General features: G+C 42.0%; 2 protein-coding genes across 11 annotated transcripts in view; one reads left to right on the top strand and one right to left on the bottom strand.

Moving 5' to 3' along the window:
• Positions 1 to 8,098, top strand: part of MASP2 (MBL associated serine protease 2) — a 37,670-nt gene extending 29,572 nt beyond the window's left edge. For all 9 annotated transcript variants that reach the window (XM_059716865.1, XM_059716867.1, XM_019493918.2 and 6 more), the window contains 6 exons: positions 18 to 165; positions 2,910 to 3,028; positions 4,241 to 4,319; positions 4,719 to 4,856; positions 5,690 to 5,764; positions 7,025 to 8,098. In XM_059716865.1, the coding sequence (XP_059572848.1) occupies positions 18 to 165; positions 2,910 to 3,028; positions 4,241 to 4,319; positions 4,719 to 4,856; positions 5,690 to 5,764; positions 7,025 to 7,803 (1,338 nt within the window). In that variant the 3' untranslated portion in view covers positions 7,804 to 8,098. The remainder of the gene's footprint in view (positions 1 to 17; positions 166 to 2,909; positions 3,029 to 4,240; positions 4,320 to 4,718; positions 4,857 to 5,689; positions 5,765 to 7,024) is intronic.
• Positions 8,099 to 10,547: 2,449 nt separating this feature from the next.
• On the bottom strand, positions 10,548 to 17,387 carry TARDBP (TAR DNA binding protein). Of its 2 annotated transcripts, none has more exons than XM_006259302.4 (6): positions 17,278 to 17,387; positions 16,416 to 16,668; positions 15,597 to 15,760; positions 14,056 to 14,196; positions 12,988 to 13,158; positions 10,548 to 12,448 (listed from the first exon to the last, which is right to left on the bottom strand). In XM_006259302.4, exons 2-6 carry the CDS (start codon positions 16,651 to 16,653, stop codon positions 11,918 to 11,920), a joined length of 1,245 nt encoding a protein of 414 aa, XP_006259364.1. In that variant the 5' UTR covers positions 16,654 to 16,668; positions 17,278 to 17,387; the 3' UTR covers positions 10,548 to 11,917. The 2 variants fall into 2 exon arrangements, with proteins under 2 accessions (XP_006259364.1, XP_019349466.1); XM_019493921.2 differs by having other exon boundaries at positions 17,232 to 17,384.
• Between the last annotated feature and the right edge of the window lie 2,960 nt (positions 17,388 to 20,347).

Raw genomic sequence — 20,347 nt, 5'->3', positions numbered from 1 at the left:
TTGTCTCATTGTTTCAGATTAAAACACCAAAAAAGCAGTACGGCCCGTTCTGTGGACAGACTTTGCCTCCAAAAATTGAGACGGGAAGCAACGCTGTTGATATTACTTTCACCACTGATCTCTCAGGAGACCACACTGGATGGAAGATCAAATATACTACAACAGGTGGGTTATTAGGGCTGGGCTTTCTTGCCATCCAGAAATTTAGTTGTTCTCTGGGAGGCAGGTTTCTGATGGTGATTTCAAGAGAGATCAGGGAGAGTAGTGGTGTTGCTATGCAATGACGACTGGGTTGGTATGAAAGATAACATGGGTATGATGTCAAAATTTAAATGAATACCTTATCTCAATTTTCAGTAAGAATAGACACAAAGGCAAGATCCCTAATGGGGTGTGAGGGAATGGAAAGGGAAGTTACTGCTTCTAAGGCAGAAGCAAAACCCAAAATTGCTTAATCCTCTCAAGTCTGTGGGGCTAATTTGTTTTTTAAAGAACTGGCTTTTAATAACTAATAGCAGCTTGGCAGGAAGCACCATATAGAAAACAGCAGGGGAAGTGGTGTAGGTGAGTATAGACCCCATTACTCTGGCTGCAGTAGTATGCACACATTGAAGGAAAGAATAATTAAAGACATGGACGTAAATTAAATGGGATCAAATACAGGCAGACTGCAGTTGAAGACGATAGCGTTCTTGGAAGGTCACTGCTTTTCAAGACAAAGGAAGTGTGGTCACTCTAAACTAAATTACCTGGATGTATTGTGTATTTGGATAGGGCTGATCCCGTCTCAGGCAGGGGGTTGGACTAGATCAGATGTTCTCAATCTTTTGCACCTTGCATCCCACCAACCATTTTGTCAAAAAACCGATCCCACCGTGGTAAAAACAAAACCCCACTGTTTGAGATAGCCATTGATTCCTCTTTGAAGTGCAAACAACTTTAATTTTTTTCAATTGGGCAATGAGTTGAAGTCCCACCACTGGTTGAGAAACACTGGACTAGATTGATCTGTGGAGTCCCTTCTCACCCTACTGCTCTGATTCTGTGACATGACTAGGCATTGGTACAGGGTCATAGGCAGAGTTATCACTTAAAGTGGAGAAGTGAAGTAGTACACCAATTGTAGAGTGGGTAAGACACTAGCTAAAATGAAGATAATGGGTGGTGTTGAAGGAGGGAGGTTACTAGTAGAGCTACCATAGGATTGGTCTTGGGACCCATGTTCATTAACATTTTCTTTAACGATCTTCACACAAGATGTAGGAACACGCAAAAAAAAAATTACTGATGACACAAAGTTGGGAGATGCAAATACAGAGCAGGGTGGGAACAGCATAGCGGAAAAGTTGGCTGGTCTTGAGGGAAATGCGGTCCTAGGATGCACCAGATGAGATACTGCTAGCAAAGACAGGGACATCTGAATGCCAGTGCCCAAAGCACAGGTGCAGGTGGGCCTCATCTGCATTGCTACCCAGAGTTTGACCACTACCTTCAAGGAGGAATTCAAACCAGAACTGGAAGAAACAGAGCTACTAGGATAAGGGGAAGGGAAAGTGTGCGTTAGGAGAAGACACTAAAAGAGCTGGGCTTATGCAGTTTAGCTGAAAGCTGGGTGGAGATCCAGTTGCTGTCTTTAAATTCCCTGAAGGGAAAGCACCCGAGAGGTAGAAGCGCTGGTTAAGTTAAAGGGCAGTGTCTGCCCTAAAACTAGTGGGAGCGTACTGGCCAGGAATAAATTTAGGCTGGCAATGAGGCTTCTGACCACCAGCAGAACAAGGGTCTGAAGCAGCCTCTTGAGGAGTGTAATTGGGGGTGGGGAGAAAACATAAGCTGTTTTAAGGTGGAGTTTGGTAAGCTCATGAAAGCAGATGGACAATGTAGTTACCTGCAGTAGCAGGGAACAAGGCTGTGATCCACGGGATCCCTTCTAGTCATATATTTAAAACCAGTGTTGTTCTTTTTAGCGCTCACATTCATTTCTGCCACACTTGCTCCTTGTCACCTTTTTGGCTAAGCTCAGTAGCAAAGGTACTTTCATGAGATTGAGTTCACTGATACACGCGTGTTACCCTACTCTTCCAAACAACCTTCCCTTCTGCAGCCTTAATGGGGAGTTTAGGATTATAGCAAATGGTTCCTGTGTTCTCTGTACAGGGCAGAGTCAATGGCATGTCACAGGATCTGTCCTAAATGGAGATTTTCCTTTAGCTCAAGTAATTGCTTCTTTGCACGTTTGGAGCAGGATATTGTCTATCACTTCCATCAGCATAAAGGTCCAGAATGCCAAAGTGTGCAGCCTAGTGATGACAGCTGGTGCCACAGTTGTTGGTCACAGCTGTCATTTCACCACCCAACACATCTAGGACATTCATTTCCCTTCAAAGAAAAGAGGCCCCTACTCATGACTTGACTCCAAGCTACTCTCAGAACTCAGTGAGGCAGGACAACAGCGATCAGGCAGCTCCATTTCACACTTACACGTCACCACAGCTTTATTGAAGTTTAAAAAGTCTGCCAGGGAGTATCCAGAGCAATAGGTGCTCCAGGACCAGAACGTCTGGGGTGGTTTGGGCTGTACGGAGCAAGCATTGGGCTTGTTTAGAGCAACAGACTTGTGACTACACAAGAAAGAGTCTTCACTGCATAACTCTAGATTGAGTAGTCTTCCAGCATGGGGCTGAATCTGAGTAATCAAATTACACTGTGGGGATGACCGGAGCGTGTGTCAGCAAGGTTTTACTGTGCCTGCCTCACTTAAATGTTTCCTTCTGCCCTCAGTAACTTTTGTGCGTGCACGCTTGTGTGTGTGGGAAGAGATGACACATAGCAGTTCTTATCAGTCGTTACCAACAAAGATTAGACTCCATTTCAGAAGGAAATATGATGTTTTGTCATGCATCCCTCTACAGCTCTGCTGTGCCCTAATCCTAAAGCACCACCCAATGGCCGCATCAGACCAGTGCAAGCACAATACATTCTGAAGGATTATTATGATCTGTCTTGTGATGCTGGATATGTGCTCTTGGAAGTAGGTAAACCACAAGCTCCTCATATTCTGCTTTCCCTTGCGGACTTAAATCTTTGTTGGAGTAGACAGCAGGCAGGATTTCTGGCCGTTTAACCACTGTCACACACAAACAATTTCTTTCCAAACCATAAACGTGTGCATGTTAGCTATCGTCTTTCAGTTGTCCTTTCCAAAGAACTGTCCTTTCCCAAACAGGTTTTATTGATGCTTTTGGGCTGCTGCACGTGTAAATTTGTTTGTGGCTGCATTGGGAGATAAAAAAAAAGAAGACTGTAAAGCCTGGCCCACTGAGGCAATAAGCTAAGCATTAAGGCAGAAAAATTAAAACTAGAACATGTTTTGTGTCTGCTGTCTAAAAAAATATGTTAGACAACTTCACAGCATTTCAACTTCAGTTCCCAGCAGGGGACTTCTGATGATATTCCAAATGCAGAAGCCTGTTGGGAACGTATACTTAGATCACAGTTTTGCTGTTATCGTGTACTTTCAGTAAGCCCCGTCCTTATTTTAATGCTTAGTATAAAAATATACCTCATCTGACTATTCCTTCTTTCTACATGTTTGGTATTACTCTAGTACCTGTTCTGGTTACGAGTTAGATGTTGCTTCCATTTATGTTCAAAATCAAGACAACTAATTATATTAGAGCTTTGTCTATTCATTTCACCATGACATACGATAAAGGGAGGGTTTGTGCAAAAATTGATCAACTGCAAGATATGCTACATCTTCCTTCTTGCCATACACTTTACCTGACTTTACAGCGATACATTTCTCATTGATGGGGACTCCAGAGAAGCATAAGTGGGTCAGACTGCTGTAGCAAACAAATGTAAAGTGGATTCAAACTCCCAGGAAAATTATGCTTCCCTCCCTTATTTCACATGTCCCTCAAACCTCAGCCAGGTACAGTTTGTTTGGTGTCCAGGACAGTTATTAGTTATTGGAAAACAGTACGAATGTAACATAGGGACTACTGTTCCCACTGTAAAAGTGTTAAGGTACTGCAACAAAGTGAGAACAGGCGAGGACATCTGAGAAAGGCATCACAGGCCTATAAAATCTATTTAGTACAGCATATTTTTATTTCAGGCTGGTGAGCAGACATTAAGTCTGACTCTTTTTTTCAGGGAGTAGCAACACTCTGAAGTTGACTGAGTCAGTTTTTAACGAAATAAATAGATCTTTATGTCCTCTTTTTTTGCCCTATAGAATGAACTGGTTGTGAAATCTTTTAAAGCAGAATGTCAAAAGGATGGTTCCTGGAATAAGCCGATGGCAAAATGCATCAGTAAGTACATTACCATTAGGCACAAGTTTTTATCTGTGCAGTATGCTACTTTTTACTTCTCTGACAGAGTATTTTCCTAAGTATGAGAAAACGTAGGAGGCAGCATATGATGGAATATTTTTATTTGGGTACAAATGACCCCTTTCTTATTAAATTGTATTTTTATTTAAAATTTAGACACTTTTTTTTTTTTAAATCACTGCTGGCAACAGCAACGTTTGCTTTGATAGTAGTTAGGGATTTTTCTGTGGATAATCCAGGCTATTATTGTAGAAGATAAATTATTCTAATAATATTTCCACCCAACCAGCTCCTGCTCACATGACTTAATATTTTTTTACTTTAGTCCACTTAAGGGGCTTTTTCCCCCCTTTTTTTCCCTATTTTTTAACTGTTTAGTTGTCAACTGCGGCCCGCCTGAAGACATAGACAATGGCACCGTTACATACGTCACAAGACCAGAAGTGACCACCTACAAAGCTGAAATCCAGTACAAGTGCGAGGGCCCCTTCTACACTATGAAAGAGAAGAGTAACGGTAAGGGGAAACATTTTTTTAGAGGCCTGATCTTCTGTTTCCCACAAGTACTTATGGGAAAACAGACACTGAGATCTGGTGCAGCACTTATTTTACAGGGTTTAATTCATGCACTTGACACTTCATACATTCTCCTTAACTTCAGCTGGGGGAGTTAAATGCTTGTCACACCTGTGGAGATTCCACTTAACAAGCTCCTGTGGCACAAAGACCCTGGTCTTGGGCTACATAACTGTGAAGGATCCTGCCCTCTCATCGTTCAGTAAAGGGGTGGGGATAGATAATGCACAATTTTCATCCAAGACTACACAAAATTAGGGTAGGACCCCATGACTGTAGTCTGGTACTTAGTCAACTAGGGGTCACAAAATGAAACTAGATCTTAAGTTTAAAACTAACAAAAGGAGATTCTTTTTCACACAGCGCATAATTCAAGTGTAGAACTCATTGGCACCAGATGTGGAAGCTGATGGTTTAAGCCAGATTTTAAAAAGGAATTGGACACACTTTTGAGCACAGAAGTACAGGCTCTGAATTAGACCTTCCTAGACTTTAAATGCTGTGGGCTGTGACAGAAACAGTGGGGGAAAAACCCTGGTTACAGCCGGTTCACTCCCCCTTTCAGCATCCACTCTGTCCCCGTGTGATACAGAATGCTGGGCAGGATGGACCTACGGTCTGACCCACAGGAGCTTGTAAAGTGGAATCGCCACAGCAAATGGCAATTCTTATGTTATGTCCAGATCCATCCATGTCTCATAGGTGCCTGGCTATGAAAATAGGACTGGGATTGTGCATGTACATTCTTAAATTTCTGCCTTTCTGAATTGCAGATAAATACCAGTGCAGTGCTGATGGATTCTGGAAGAATTCCAAGGGAGAAAAAACACTTCCCATCTGCGAGCCAGGTAACGCGTGAATTGATATATCAAGTTTGATTGGCATAGATAAACAAGGACTTGACCTTAGGAAAATATATTCAGTAGTTGTCTTATGACCGGTCTTTAAACATTGTTATTGTCACAGTTTTATATGAGCACTATTCATCACAAGGGATTGAGCAGCTCTTTTTATCATACAGAAGGAAACCAGCTTTTATTTAAGATGCAATTAAAAGAACGATCAAAATAATTTGTAGCTTTCCTAGTGATATTAAGTCCACAACATAACTTTTCATTAGCTATCAGCCTTCAGTGAACATTAATTTCACAAAAAACCCTCAAAAAACTAACACCTGCACAATTGTTATTAAATGTAAAACATGCCATAATTTGCCTTGTGTTAAGACTTACCAAGACGAGGTAAGTGCAATGAGTAACCCACTTTATTTGTATTAGATCAGTGAAAAATGAATGACAAACGGATGGGTCTAAACATCACAGCATCTAGAGTTCAACTGGGATCCACTGTAGTTCCCAACTCCCAAATTTATCCTTCTCCTCTTTACACTGGATACTTTTTAAGACTCCTCTTTGGCCTTATTCCAAGTTCCACACCACTGTTAACATGAGGGCTCAAAGCTGAGAACTTGCCCTTCCCAAGACAATGTAAACCAGATTTAGGACTGCTTACACTCATATCTTTTCTATATCAATTCAAAAGCACACAAGGCTGGTATGAGAAATAGGCAGAAATTTCATAATCCTTAACCTGAGAGTTCTTTGCTTATTTGAACACTAGTCTGGTTTACATGACAACACACTAACCAAGTAGGATAGAGTGAATCCAAGCCCTGTCCAGTAGCTTTATTACAGAACACTGTGAATGATTGGGCAGCCACACAACTGATCTGAAAAATTTTGTACAAAACTTGCAGAGGGCCTGAAAAAGCCTATGAAGTCCTTCTGTGAATAACATTCTGCATTATTTAGTCATATGCACTGAACTATTAAGTATTCTTTTAAGCACAAGTTTCCCTACAGTTGTTTCAAAGCAAGTTTTTCATCCCCTATCATACATACAAAAATGAATGGAATTTAAGGCTGAAGTCTACTGAAAACGGCACCTAAATAGTCGCTTTTGCCCCCTTTGTAAATTATTTCACCTTTTAAAATCCATGGATAAGTACTGCAATTTGCTTTGTGGATTCACCAGGGTAGGTTTAGTAACCACAGTCTGCGTCTTTAAATGCTTGGTATTTATTGCCATATTTATTTCTCTTCTCTCAGTTTGTGGAACACGAACTGCGACATCTTTGCTACGTATATATGGAGGAAAAAGGGCAAAACCTGGAGAATTACCGTGGCAGGTCCTGTTAACTGATGAAAGAGGAAGAGCAGGGGGTGGTTCCCTTTTGTTAGACAACTGGGTTTTAACAGCTGCTCATGTTGTTGCTGAGCAGAGAAACCCATTGTCCTTGACCATCAAAATGGGGCTTCTTAACAAATATTCAGTTCGTTACCAGCAAGCCTGGGCAGAAGCAATTTTTGTTCATGAAGGTTATAAAAATGATGATACCAATTTTAACAATGACATTGCATTGATTAAACTGAAGCATAAAGTCCCAATTAATGCAAACATCACACCCATTTGTTTGCCAGGAGCAGAAGCAAGATTTCAGGTGAAAACAGATGAGATGGGACTTGTATCTGGCTGGGGAAAAACTGAGAAAGGGCTCTCTTCCAATTACCTACTGTATGCTGAATTAACAGTTACTGACCAGCAAAAATGTAAAAATCTATATGCAAACAAGCGAGCTGCCAATGGAAAACCTCTGATAGTAACAGAAAATATGTTTTGTGCAGGAGCTGAAGGAGAGGGGAAGGATTCTTGTCAGGGTGATAGCGGGGGACCATTCGCTTTCTTAGACAGTCAGACTAAGAAATGGGTCATTGGTGGGATCGTGTCTTGGGGCCTAGAGTGTGGTGTGGCTGATCAATATGGAGTATACACAAATGTGTATAACTACATTTCATGGATTCAAAATATTATGGTAAACAATTCTTAAACCATTTTAAGTTTGCAGTAAGGGAAAAGGGAGCAGAGAGAAAGTTTCTATTTTGCATTGGCACCCACACATTTAACAGATCTTCTAATTTTTGAGCAACTTCAAGTTTACAGGACATCTGTCAGGCATTAGAAATGCTTTCAGGTTTTATAGCAGTCTAAGTGCTTAAGCCAACTTTTTGTAATTTTACACTGAAATGGTGTTTTTCATGTTAGTTCTTACGTGATAGTCACATGACTATAAACAAGTGTTAAATATGCATAATATAAATAAAACTTAAAAAAAAAAGAACAATTATAGGCATTTCTGGCAAGTGTTATTTTAATTACGTTTTCAGATGAAAAATCTGGTTCCGTTTGTAGTGGATGATAATTTAAAGTATAAAAAAAATATATTTGGAGAAGATAAAAACAGTTGTCACTGGCACAACTTTAATGTTCTCCCTTAATGCCTGAAAAAGCATTTAAAAGGAAAATATATTTTAGCTCTTAAAAATGAATCCTACAATTCAAAAGATGCCAACAGGATCAATCTAGGTAACTGCAGAAGTTCTGTGGCACAGCTTTTCTCAGAGGCTATGGGTAAAATGCTTTCACGCTAATCTTAAGTGCCAGTCTTGATGTTACATTACATGCATTTATAGGGAACCTTGCAGTTTCTTGGAGTTCGTTTGTTTTTGATAACTTCTCTTACAAAAACACCAGCATGGGCAAAGTTAGAGCAACCAAGTACAACCAAGGTTATAAAATAATATTAAAACCAATATAATTTGTGCAGCTAAGTGTAATAACATTGTGTTCATGTAATTCTGCACTCCCAGTTTCTGCGCCCCTGTTTAAGCAAGGCAATAGAAATCCGACATTTCAAAAGTGTTAGTAGTATGGTCTCAACCAGTCAAATTAGAAGACATTCAGCAGATTAGCTTAAACAAAGAAAAAGCAATTAGAGAAGTCCAGAGCATTATAAAATATCAGCTTGCTTTTCCTAAATTAACCTAAACACACACACACACACACACACAAATGTAGTCTTTCAAATTTATAAATAAACGGGTCCTGTTTCCCAGCCTCTAAAATCCTTTGTCTCTCTAGTTTCAGTATTTTACACACAAAATGTAAGTGCAATTTGTTAAAAACAAGACTCCAAACACTTGCATGTAGTAATAATATCTTTTTATTAGCTCACTTAAAAACACTAGAATATGCAAAGCATTTAGAGAAAGTGACTAATAAAGTTTGAAAATACTTTAATAAATCTTCCAAAGATTTTGTCTGAGGGTAAGGGGAAATTAAAATTCATAGCAAAGGTTACCCAACACTGCTAACCTGTTAAGACCTGATCTTGGATTTAAAACAAATTTAAACAAATTAAAGCCATGCTAATGACAAAAACTTACCGTCAGGTTCCTTGAAGGGATGCCACACTTTAGTCTTTGGAGGTTCCAGAGTACCATTTTAAAGTGTTACTCAGCAGCAGTAGCTGGTAATAGTGCAAGTGCTAAAATGCAAAATTCACAGATGGTACAGTTTGGAAATCATCATGATTTAGGTTCAGAATCAAAATCAAGCAACTCTTTGCAGAGGGATATAACTAATGAAAGAGGTGGGATTGTTTCTGAATGTCTTCAATGTTCACTACCCTTTTCTTTTTTCAAGTGTTCATCAAGACCTGGCTGCTAGCAATCTACTAGTACTGCAGTATTAGAAATTAACATTAGCGCACAATTACCCAACACTTCAGTGGCCTCTATTCATAAGAAAAATATGGCAAACACATACTAATTCAAAATCCCCTTTCAAAATTAAGCTAACTATCCACATCAAAAGAAGAACCTAAGCTAGTTACCCTAATTCTTCATATTTAAAAAATAGTAAATATACAGTATAATGGAGTACAGTAATAAGAGGATCAGTGAGGCATGTATTGGTTTTCAAGTACAAATACATTATAATAATTATTTTAGATCTTAACACAGCCAAGGAAGTAATACTGCTGAATGTGTTACTATTGCATACATTCACCTTTCAGTATAAAAAAGCCTCTTACTTAGAATTTCCAAAAACTGTTTGTTAAATTGCTACAGGGGCTTCTTAAAAGAAAAAAGTTAACTCATTAATATTCTTGTTCAGCTGGACAGTTTCTATTGTGGTCTAATGTTATTTTAGTCAAAAGCTTATAGTTTCTTTTGTGCTGGAATTATAGTGGGAAGGACTCAGCAATTGGTTCCAAATCAGCAGATTGATTTAAAGATGTCCACAATACTTTGCTATGCATTCAGCTTCAAAATAAGCTGCTCTGGAAAAATATCAAAGAGCAATAACTCTAACCTGTGTAAGTGTTTGCTTTCCTCCCCCTTACCTCTTCTTCCATTAAAAAAAAAAACAAAAAAAACCACCATCACAAATCCTAAAAACAAGAAAGCTTCCTTGGTGAAATTGTAGCCTGGGAAAGAGCAGCTTACCATTCAAGGTGAGGGCACCCAAACTTGTGAGAACTGGATTTTAGAGATACATATCACCGAACAATTGGAAAAAAAAGAAAGAAAAAGCTGGTGGATTATAAAGGTGGGTGTCCAGTACCAATATATGATGAGTGATGGATCCATTTGACTTATTTTAGAGCACGCTTATCTGTAACAAACCAAGTTACTGCAAAGAAACTTTACAGAAGTTCATCTCAAATGGATAAAATAAATTAACTGCTATGAATTCTTTGCATTCAGGGCTGCAAAACAAAGACACATATTACTTAAATCAGTTTTATTTAAGAATTTCCTACAATGACAAATCTTATAAAAAGCATCCAAACACGGAACTGCAGCAAACAGCATTCTTATGGAAATCTTACAGACAGTGGAACTTCCAGCCTTAAGAGGCACACTGAGCTTGCTGGTGAACTTTGCCCTAAGAACTACTACAAAGTGCACCACAAGCTCAGTGTTCTCATCACAAACCCCATCATCTTCAATTCACATTACCACACTTACATATCATTAACAGAAAAGAACACACACCATACAGCATTCACAGCAGTTGACATAAGGGAAAAAAAATACAAATATTCATTTCACATAACACATTCAACTAATTGGTTAACTAGGTATAAAACCCACTTAGTCTTCCATATACGGATGTCCTTTGAATACAAGAAACACTCGTACTTTATTTGCTATCATTGCTCTCTGCACACTCTCTCACCAAAGCCACAGGATTGAGAGACATCTCGCCAAGTAAAATAAAATCCCATAATGCACCACCAGGTCTCTGCATGCGCTCTCTCCTTTTTCTCGCACATACCAGCCCTCTCATGCCTCGGCACCACCATCAATCCCACACAAGGTTTCAAAGTTCAAACAGCCTTCTGGTTCCATCTCACAGCCTTGCGTTCATAGCGTTGATACGACTCCATGAAATAAAGAGTAGCGGATAAAAATGGAACACCCACCGTCTAAGACGTAGCATGTGCAGTGTGATGAAGTTTTCTTGGATGAGAAAGCATGTAGACAGAAGTATTCCTAAGGCAGAATATTTACAGCACTGCTTTCAATGAAGTGCTTCTTCCATACACATTTGAAATGAGATGAACTGCAGAGATTAAATGAAGCCTTCATATCGTACTTTAACATGAGGGGAGACAGTGTTAAAATGAAAAACAAAAAACAAAAAACTAACACCGACGCTGTGTTCTCCAACTGGGGCATTTGGAGAGATTCTTATGGTGGGGATCAAATTAAAACAAGAGGGAAAGAATGCAGTTTCTGACCAATGGTTTTCATTTTGGACATGCAAAGAATTCAGCTAACCAGGAAACAAGGGACAAATTATTACAGAAGCCTTTCCTATCAAGTGTAGTGTTAGTTTACCCATCAGGCAAACTGCAGTTCACTGTCAACCATTCAATAGTCCAACAAGTCATGTAACAAAACTTATAAAATTCCTTTAGCCTTTCTTTTTACAAAAGAAAAAAAAAAATGTCAAAAATACTGTTGAATATACTGCACATTGAACAAACTGATTTGGAAAATTTTAGTATATATGTAATTTACAATATACTTACCATGACTTTAGAAAAATTTGATTTCCCACCATAGAGTCAGCATCCGAGCCCACTGTGTCTACATACCCCAGCCCGATGATTTGGAATCCATACTTGAACCAAAGCCTCCGTTAAACCCACTGCTCGAACCTGCATTTGATGCTGAGCCCCAGCCAATTGCTGCCCCCGAGTTGGATCCGCCATAAGAGTTATTTCCTGAACTGAAACCCTGGTTCTGCTCCCTTTGCATGTTGCCTTGAGGCTGGTTGTTTCCAGATGGACCTGACTGGTTCTGTTGACTAGCTAACATGCCCATCATTCCCCAGCTGCTCTGCAATGCTGCTTGGGCTGCTGCCATCATAGCAGGATTGATGCTAAAGGCTCCAAAGTTCATCCCACCACCCATATTACTGCCCTGGTTGTTTCCCAACCCACCTCCTCCCCCTCTGCTGTTACCAAATCCACCTTGATTCCCAAAGCCTCCTGGATTACCACCAAATCTTCCACCTCTTTCTAACTGTCTATTACTATTGTGCTTAGGTTCAGCATTGGATATATGTACGCTGATTCCTTTAATGATCAAGTCTTCTCCACAAAGAGACTGGGCAACCTGTAAGACATAAGGGATATCAGTGAACACAGGATTAGATAATATACATTTTACACTTGGTACAGTACAACATAAAAGTACATTATTCTAAACAAATCTCTAAGCTGCAAAGGGAGAGTGTACATTTAATTCTCATAAAAAGTGTTAACTGAATCAAACTGACTCCATCTAGTCTTAAGACCTATTAGCTGAAAAAAAACTTTGAGTAAAATCAGTTGTATTCCAAGTAACATTGGAATTCTAAAACTGAATGATCCACATCTGACTTCAGTTATACATTAATTAACAATGTTTCTGTATAAATGATAAATTGGGATACTGAATGCTTAAGAGCAGTTCTCAGACTTGGAGCAGACCACTATCAACCTCAGGACTTCTCATAGACTGCTATGCATCTTATCAAACTTTAAATTGAAGAATGCGAGGTGGAGGCACTATAATCTGAAGGCAATTAAATGCAGTCTTGTGGCCTGCAGTTTGGGAACCACTTGTGTAAGTTTCCTAAGCATTAGAGATGGAAGTACATAGGAAGTACCTACCTGATCATCTGCAAATGTAACAAAAGCAAAAGCTCGGAAGGGTTTGGGAATGAAGACATCTACCACTTCTCCATACTGAGAAAAGAACTGTCGGAGCTCATCTGCTGTCATGTCCTCAGTGCAGCGACCAACAAACACCTTTCTGCTACGCAAGGGCTCATCAGGACTTTGCTGGGTAGGATTTAAAAAAAAAATAAAAAAAAAAAAAAATAATTGAGTAAGATCTGCTAGTCATCTGAGCATGAAAGACAACAGAGTTTCTTGAACAATAGCTTATTATGCACGTTAGGAATACGACAGTTGTTGTAACATGAAGAAAAGCAAGCCTCCACTCCAGATAGAACGTTACAGAAGACAGTACCACCTGAAAGAAATACTACAAGTGAGCCAGGAGTTACTCTGAACAAATAGTGTTGTAGGTTTCAGGACTGCTTCTATTTCACTGGACTTCAGAGGGAACCGTTACATTCCCGCTCAGATACTGTTCTACTAACTCTCACAGCGGTGGAAAGACAAGTACATATACAGCCCACCACAATCACAGTCTGCTCTTCTGACTAGGGGTTTGCTTATGACTGGAACATTTTCTACCCTGATACAAATGGGACAGGTATATAAAACAAAACAAAACACACAAAAGGAAGATGAACTAGAAAAAAAAAGACAACAAAAGGAAATTAGCTAGGTCTTTCTGCTGTAAGTATTCAGTTTGTATCCATATACATGGAAAGAACAACATTTATCTAGTCTGCAGTTCTGAGTTTTGTTCCCAGCTCTGATACTGACACAACTCTGGCCTTAAGCCAGTTAAGCATCCCTGTTTTAATTTTCTCTATCAGGAAGAGTTTAAGCAAGGACTGATGAACATTTTCTGTGATGTCATCAGGATGCTTTCTATAGTTTGTTTAGACACTTCCTCTGTACTAGCTTACTATTTTCTCTGACCCTATTCCACCTACTCCTCCAGCTCAGTTTCAGTCCCTTCTCCTATTTTCTTAGTTTCATCCTTGCCTAACAGATCCTGCTAAAAACCACGCCTTTTGTTTCTATGTAATTAAGGCAAAGTACCTTGGAATTGGGAAGTTTACAGTCGCACCATCTTCCATCTATCATGTGTCGCTGAGACATCACTTTCACCTGGGTTTCATAATCCGTAAATCGAACAAAACCAAACCCTTTTGAGTGACCAGTTTTAATGTCTTTCTTAACCTAAGAAGGAAAAAAAAAAAGTTATATGTAGTTATAATCCTGAAAAATCACAATACTATGAACCAGTATTTGTAAATTACCTACAATCCATGTTAGTTACTGGTCATTTTCTGATCAAAAAGAAATACTACTTGCTGAAAGAGTGCAATGTGAAGTTTTGATTACTTAGCTCAATATAGATAGCTTAGCGCTGGAAGGGACCTCGAAGATCAAGTCCAGCCTCCTGCCCCAGGGGCAGGAAGTCAGCTAGGGTCAAAGGACCCCAGCGAGATAAGCATCCAAGCAGTTCTTGAATACGTCCAGAGTAGGTGCCTGCACCACATCTAGACGGAGTCTATTCCAGGTCTTGGGGGCTCGGACAGTAAAGAAATGTTTTCTTACGTCCAGCCTAAAACGGTCTCGTAGGAGTTTATGACCGTTGGTCCTTGTTTTTCCTTGGGGTGCTCTGGTGAACAGACATTCTCCCAGATCCTGATGACCACCCCTTGTGTACTTATAGGTGGCCACCAGGTCCCCCCTGAGCCTGCGCTTTTCCAGACTGAAGAGTCCCATGGCTCTCAGCCTCTCTTCACAGGGCCTATTCTCTTGCCCTCTGATCATGCACATGGCTCTCCTCTGGACTTTCTCAAGCTTCTCGACATCCTTTTTGAATTGTGGAGCCCAGAATTGGATGCAGTATTCCAGCTGCGGCCTTATGCCATTCATTGCCTTATGAAATAATCCCTAGCACAGACAGGAATAAAGGCAGGGAAACCCCCCCCACCTACAGACATTATACCCATGAAATCAGAATGCGTAAGTTACCATTGCAAAAAACAACGGGGTTCAGTAGGGAATTGTTTTAATACCTCAGACAAAGCTAAACTTAACGCTCAGACAAGAACTATAAAACACAAGTCTTTAAAGTAACGAAGCTACTTAACAACAAACTAACATGCAGAAGCAAAACAAAACAGACTTTTTCTGGATCTCATGTGCACTACTCTAGACAAGAACAGAGCTGCAGAAAAGGGATTGTTCTATCTGAGCACGACAATGCAGCCAAGAAAAGCACAGCACACTGCAAATTAGATTTTATCACAATTACAGGAAACCCTCACTATTTGCAGATTCAGTTTCAAATATTCAAACCCATGCTCTCTCCCTTATAGCGTTATGGCAGCAGCAGCATCTGTGGAAGGTGTGTGCTTGCCACCACCAGGCTCCCGCCAGTGCACACCATTCACGAATGCAGATGTTCATGAACGTATTCGCAAATTTCCCCATTCACAGGGATCTCAAGAACATATCCCCCGCAAATGGTGAGGCTCTCCTGTACTAATATACTACTGACTCATTCAGAAAGTTTTGTAAGTGGGAGTCCATGGCACTCTCCTTGAGAAAGTATAGCAGAACTCTACCTGCACCATCAGAACTTCTCCAAAAGTGCTGAAATATTCCTTTAGATCCTGTTCAGTGGTTTTCCAAGGAAGGCCCAAAACTATCAAATCAGAAGTCTTCTGCACTGCTCGTTTCACTTTCACTGCTGATGACGCATCTGTTTCATCCATTTTTCTCTTGTTATCTGAAATTAAAACATGCATAAAAAATTATCCTCAAACTGTATCACCAGTCATAAGCAGCACAATACAAGGATCCTTTGTAAAAGAAAGCACCTGTTGTAGGAAATTTAAACTGTAAAAGGGACATATGGCATTTCTTGTCTACATGTTATAATTCAGACTGTTCCATAATCTCGGGGCAGGGGCAGAGAAGTTAAAGGCTTAAACCCTCAGTTATATCACAAGTTCAGCTACTTTCTACTGCAGAACTGCTCAATGATATTCACATGCCTGCCTGATATATGTAAGCGACAGATACCAGCTGAGACAAGACAGCTCAATCCAAACCAAAAAACATTCTCCTTAGTTCATTTTCTTTCCTTTTCATCTTCGTCTTGCCCTACCCTCTCCCAATAACAACGATGTCTGCCTCCAATCTTGGTATGACTGTCACGTGGCCAAACATCTGCCACCGCACAGAGATTATTATAGGACTGGGGGCTTTAGAAGTTCCCCAAAAGATTTGAAACCCTTTACAAACATGGGTACAATGTTTGGTTGTTCCAAGTACCTTTAGGGTTAAATATAACCCCACATGTCAGAGGACCTAAAAGAGCAACAATCACTCTGCAATGCAGCCACAACTGACAGGTAAGTTCAGGAACGCAGACAACAAACCTTTGGGATAATTAACGACATAGACTAGATTTCCCCAGCCAGCCTCTGGGGCATGCAGGATTCCTTCCACCAGCCGGACTCCCCTCATACACTGAGACACCGGGTTCCTGTAACGCAAGCCACACGCTCCTGGGAACTGGGCGGTGACCGTCGACAGCAAGACGGTGCCATCATCCTCCGAGGGGATCTCAATGGGCTCGTCATTCTCGTCTTCGGTGACTCGGATGTACTCAGACATCTTCGCTGGAGGATACTAATGGATTGAAAAAAAAAAAAAAAGACACACACAGAGGTAAGCAATTTCTACTTAGGGTAGCATTTACAGTCCTATTTGTTTCAACACGGTGCATTTTGCCGCAGGACATCCCAAATACTTATGTTCTAAGGCACTAGTAACAACCCCCATGTTCTTTGTCATGCTTCATGCACCACTGACGTTGTGCCGAGACCCGGGGAAGTGTGCAGTGGCCCCCAAAAGCATCCCTCCACCTCCCCCCAACTGCTCAGAGGGTCTGATGCCCGGGTGCCCTGCAGTACCCTGGGCTGTCACAGGTGCGGCCCGGGGGCCGAGCTGCAGGAGAGGTCACAACTCCGCAGCTGCGGGGGCGGGGCGGGGGAAGGAGGAGCAGGACGAGACCACTCGGGCGGGGGAGAACTGGAGGGGAGCAGGGACCGGACCATTCCAAGGCCGGGGGGGGGGGGGGGAAGGCGAGACCACGTGACCAGCTAGGTGCCCTTCCCCCCCCGCCGCCGCACTGGGCCCAGTTGCTAGGCCCCATCCCGGGCCGCTCGCGCTCCGCGAGTCTCGGGGCCTACCTGCCCCGGCCCGCGCGCAGGGACCGGCCCCCCGCGCCGTGCTCACCGGTGCGGGGCTTGAGCGGCGGGGTGGGTGTGGGGTGTAGGGTCCGCGCTGAGGGGCTGAAAGCGCCTCCTGCCGCTGCCGACAAAATGGCGGCGCGGGCGCTTCTCACTCGTGGGGCCCGGCCCCGGGCTGAACCATTCCCACCGAGGGGGCAAGCAGCACGCTGCAGAGCCCCGGGCCTGCGTGGGACGGGGTAACACAGGCCTCGCTCAAAACTTAAATGTTCCTCAGGCGGAACCGAGCCTTCCTAAGCAGCAGCGGGGCAAGCCCTCCCTCCCGCCGCCCCTACCACGGGGCACCAAGTGGTACGGCCCACTCCGCCGCCAACGCGCATGCGTAGGTTGGGGGGGTTGGCAGAGAAGGTGGGGGCGGGGCTTTGTCCGTGGCTCCGCAGGGGGCGTGGCCGCGCTGTTCCCGCGGGGAGGTGGCACCTCCCATTCAGTGCCTGCCTCCAAGGCAGCTGCGTGGACGTGGGGCTGCACGTGCCTGGGTCGGGCCGTGGCGGTGCCCCCTTGTTTTAAACCTGTGACTTTCCTGCATCCCTCTGGTGTCTTCATTTGTCCAGGGGGGTTTCCCCTCTCTTCCTCTTGCTTGCAGCCTCCAGCATTTAAGGTCTAGGGTAGGGGCGGACAATTATTTTGTGCGGAGGGTTTTGGCAAGCCATTGAGAACCATGTAAGAGGCAGCCGGGGACAGATAAATATAACATTTCTAAACTTTCAGGGGCTCCGTGGGCCGAATATAATGGCCTGGTGGGTTGCATGTGGCCCATGGGCCGCATTTTGCCCACCCTAGTCTAGGGACCTCTGATTCAGAGGCCCTGCCCCTTGCATCCCCACTCAGTAATAATTGCTTGGAGCAGCGACACCCGCAAACCCAAAAGTGCGCTTCTGCCAGCACCTCCGGTTTTGTGGCTGGCACTTCCAGGGGTGCATGGCCAATCTCGGGGTGCACATGCACCTGCATGCACTCCCTACGCATCACCAATGCCATGTTTGGTTAAAACTTGGCACCTACTCATTTCATTTTGTGACCCTTAGTTCTTGTATTGTGAGAGATGGTCAATAATAAATCCCTATTTGCTTTCTCTTTGCCATTTAGTGTATTGTAAACCCTTATCATGTCCTGCCTCAAGCATCTCCTTGTAAACCCTTATCATGTCCCACCTCAAGCATCTCCTTTGTAAGATGACTAGGCCTTGCCTTTTTACTCTCCTTGCATGGAAACCCCTCCATACTGTTATTATCCTGGTTGCCCTTCTCTAGTTCTTCTATGTTTTGGAGGCGCGAGAACCGGAACTGGGTACAGTATTCAAAATGTGGCCGCACCATGGATTTAAAAAGGAACATAATGATACTTTCTGTTTTGTTTATAATTCCGTTTTTAATCATTCCTAATGTTTTGTTTGCTTTTTGACAGCTGCCGAGCACTGAGCTGATGTTTTTAGCAAACTGCCCACGATCACTCCCACATCTCTTTCCTGTGTGGTAACAGCTCATGTGGAGCCCAGCATAGTGCAGGTATGGTTTGGGCTATTTTTGCCCAGATGCATCACTTCACACTTATCTACGTCGAATTGCACCTGCCAATTAGTTGCCCATTTGCTCAATAGTGTCAGATCCTTCTGTGGTTCCTCATGGTCTGCCTTGGTCTTTACCACTTTGAATGATTTTGTGTCATCTGCAAATTTGGCCACCTGCCTACTCACTTCCTTTTCCAAATCATTTATGAGTATATTAAACAGCACCGGTCCCAACACAAGATTCCTAGGGGATTCCAGTGTTTACTTCTTTGTGAAGTATGTGAAGACTGAAAGCTTTTTTAAAATAAAAAAAGCAATGTTTGTCAAGCGCACAGAAGCTTGGAGTCTTCCTACATGGGGTGGGCATTATTATGGGTAGACATCCACCTTTCCCAACCCAAAGCAATGGTAAAGTTGAAAATGTGTGTACATGATTTAAAGGTAGAACCATTGTGGGGCTGCCGTAATCACTCCCCAGAAGAGTATTTATTGTAACACTGGTGATTTTAATGCTAACATAGGGTAAGAAACAAGAGAGGCACTCAACAAGGGGAACTTGGTCTGTGCTCAGTTTCCCAAAGCCAGAAAAACAAATGGTGCCTTCTTGCAAAATACTGCTCAGTAGTGATGCAATGGACATATTAGTGTTGTGGCCCCAGATTCAAAGCAACTGACTCTTGATCACAAAGGTTTTTTCGTATCTTTTCCCCCTGGAGTCTCAACAGGGACTGTAACCACACAGAAAACTATCTGCTGCCTGTAGTGATGCTCTGAAGGAAAAAAACTAATGTGTATTTAACAAATATTTAAATGTAGCCTAGGATCACATATCCTGAAATGCTTCAGTAGTAACTGTGGCTATTTCATGAGCTTGTGATGACTGGATTAAGGATATTTAAGGGTCTTAACTGTGCATTCCTATATCTTAACATGTTTGTCCTGGTCATTGCAGGGGAATGTATTTGATGTTTAGGGTTTTGTTTTATTTTTTAATTAGCAACTCCTGCAAATATATGTTAGCTTAGCTACTGTTTGTTACGGGTAAAAACCCAATTTTCTGCAGGTCTTGTGAGATGTAGAAAATCTTTGAAAACACTGAGCTCAGCTAATTGAGTTCCTCAGTCTAGAAGAACTCTTCCTTCAGGGAATGACTAAGCTCCTGTGGATTCCTAAGGGAACATAACCAACATCCATCTAGCCTGGAGTTTGTTTACCACAGCCTGAGAAAGAAATCATGCATAATTGCAAAATCTAAATTCTAGATCATATCTGACCCAATAACACCCCTTTAATCCATGTTGACATACTGGCTGGTGACTGGAGCTGGGGACTTGAACCTGAAGCTCCTGGATTTTATTCCCATCTCTGATGCAAATTCACGGTATTGCTTTGGTAGTATTGTTTAGCTTGCCTTTTTGCCATTTCTTTAGTTTACCCACTTATAAAAGGGGGGTAATGCTATTTACATCCAACAAATATGTTGAGGCTTAACTCATAAATATCTGTGAAATCCTTTTGCAATCCACAACCAAGAAAGGAGCTAGAGAGC

Source organism: Alligator mississippiensis, chromosome 13 (assembly GCF_030867095.1).
Source record: "Alligator mississippiensis isolate rAllMis1 chromosome 13, rAllMis1, whole genome shotgun sequence".
In the NCBI taxonomy this organism is placed as follows: Eukaryota; Metazoa; Chordata; order Crocodylia; family Alligatoridae; genus Alligator; species Alligator mississippiensis.
Note: the sequence above shows the minus strand (reverse complement) of the source record. Positions and strands in the feature narration are given on the sequence as shown.

What these genes read in the sequence shown, in the direction of transcription:
- TARDBP (XM_006259302.4), bottom strand. Translation starts at nt 16,653, where the DNA reads ATGTCTGAGTACATCCGAGTCACCGAAGACGAGAATGACGAGCCCATT. An exon ending in TGTCGTTAATTATCCCAAAG is followed by an intron (nt 15,761 to 16,415) that starts GTTTGTTGTCTG and finishes TTTTAATTTCAG; the next exon opens with ATAACAAGAGAAAAATGGAT. An exon ending in GAGAAGTTCTGATGGTGCAG is followed by an intron (nt 14,197 to 15,596) that starts GTAGAGTTCTGC and finishes TTTCCTTCTTAG; the next exon opens with GTTAAGAAAGACATTAAAAC.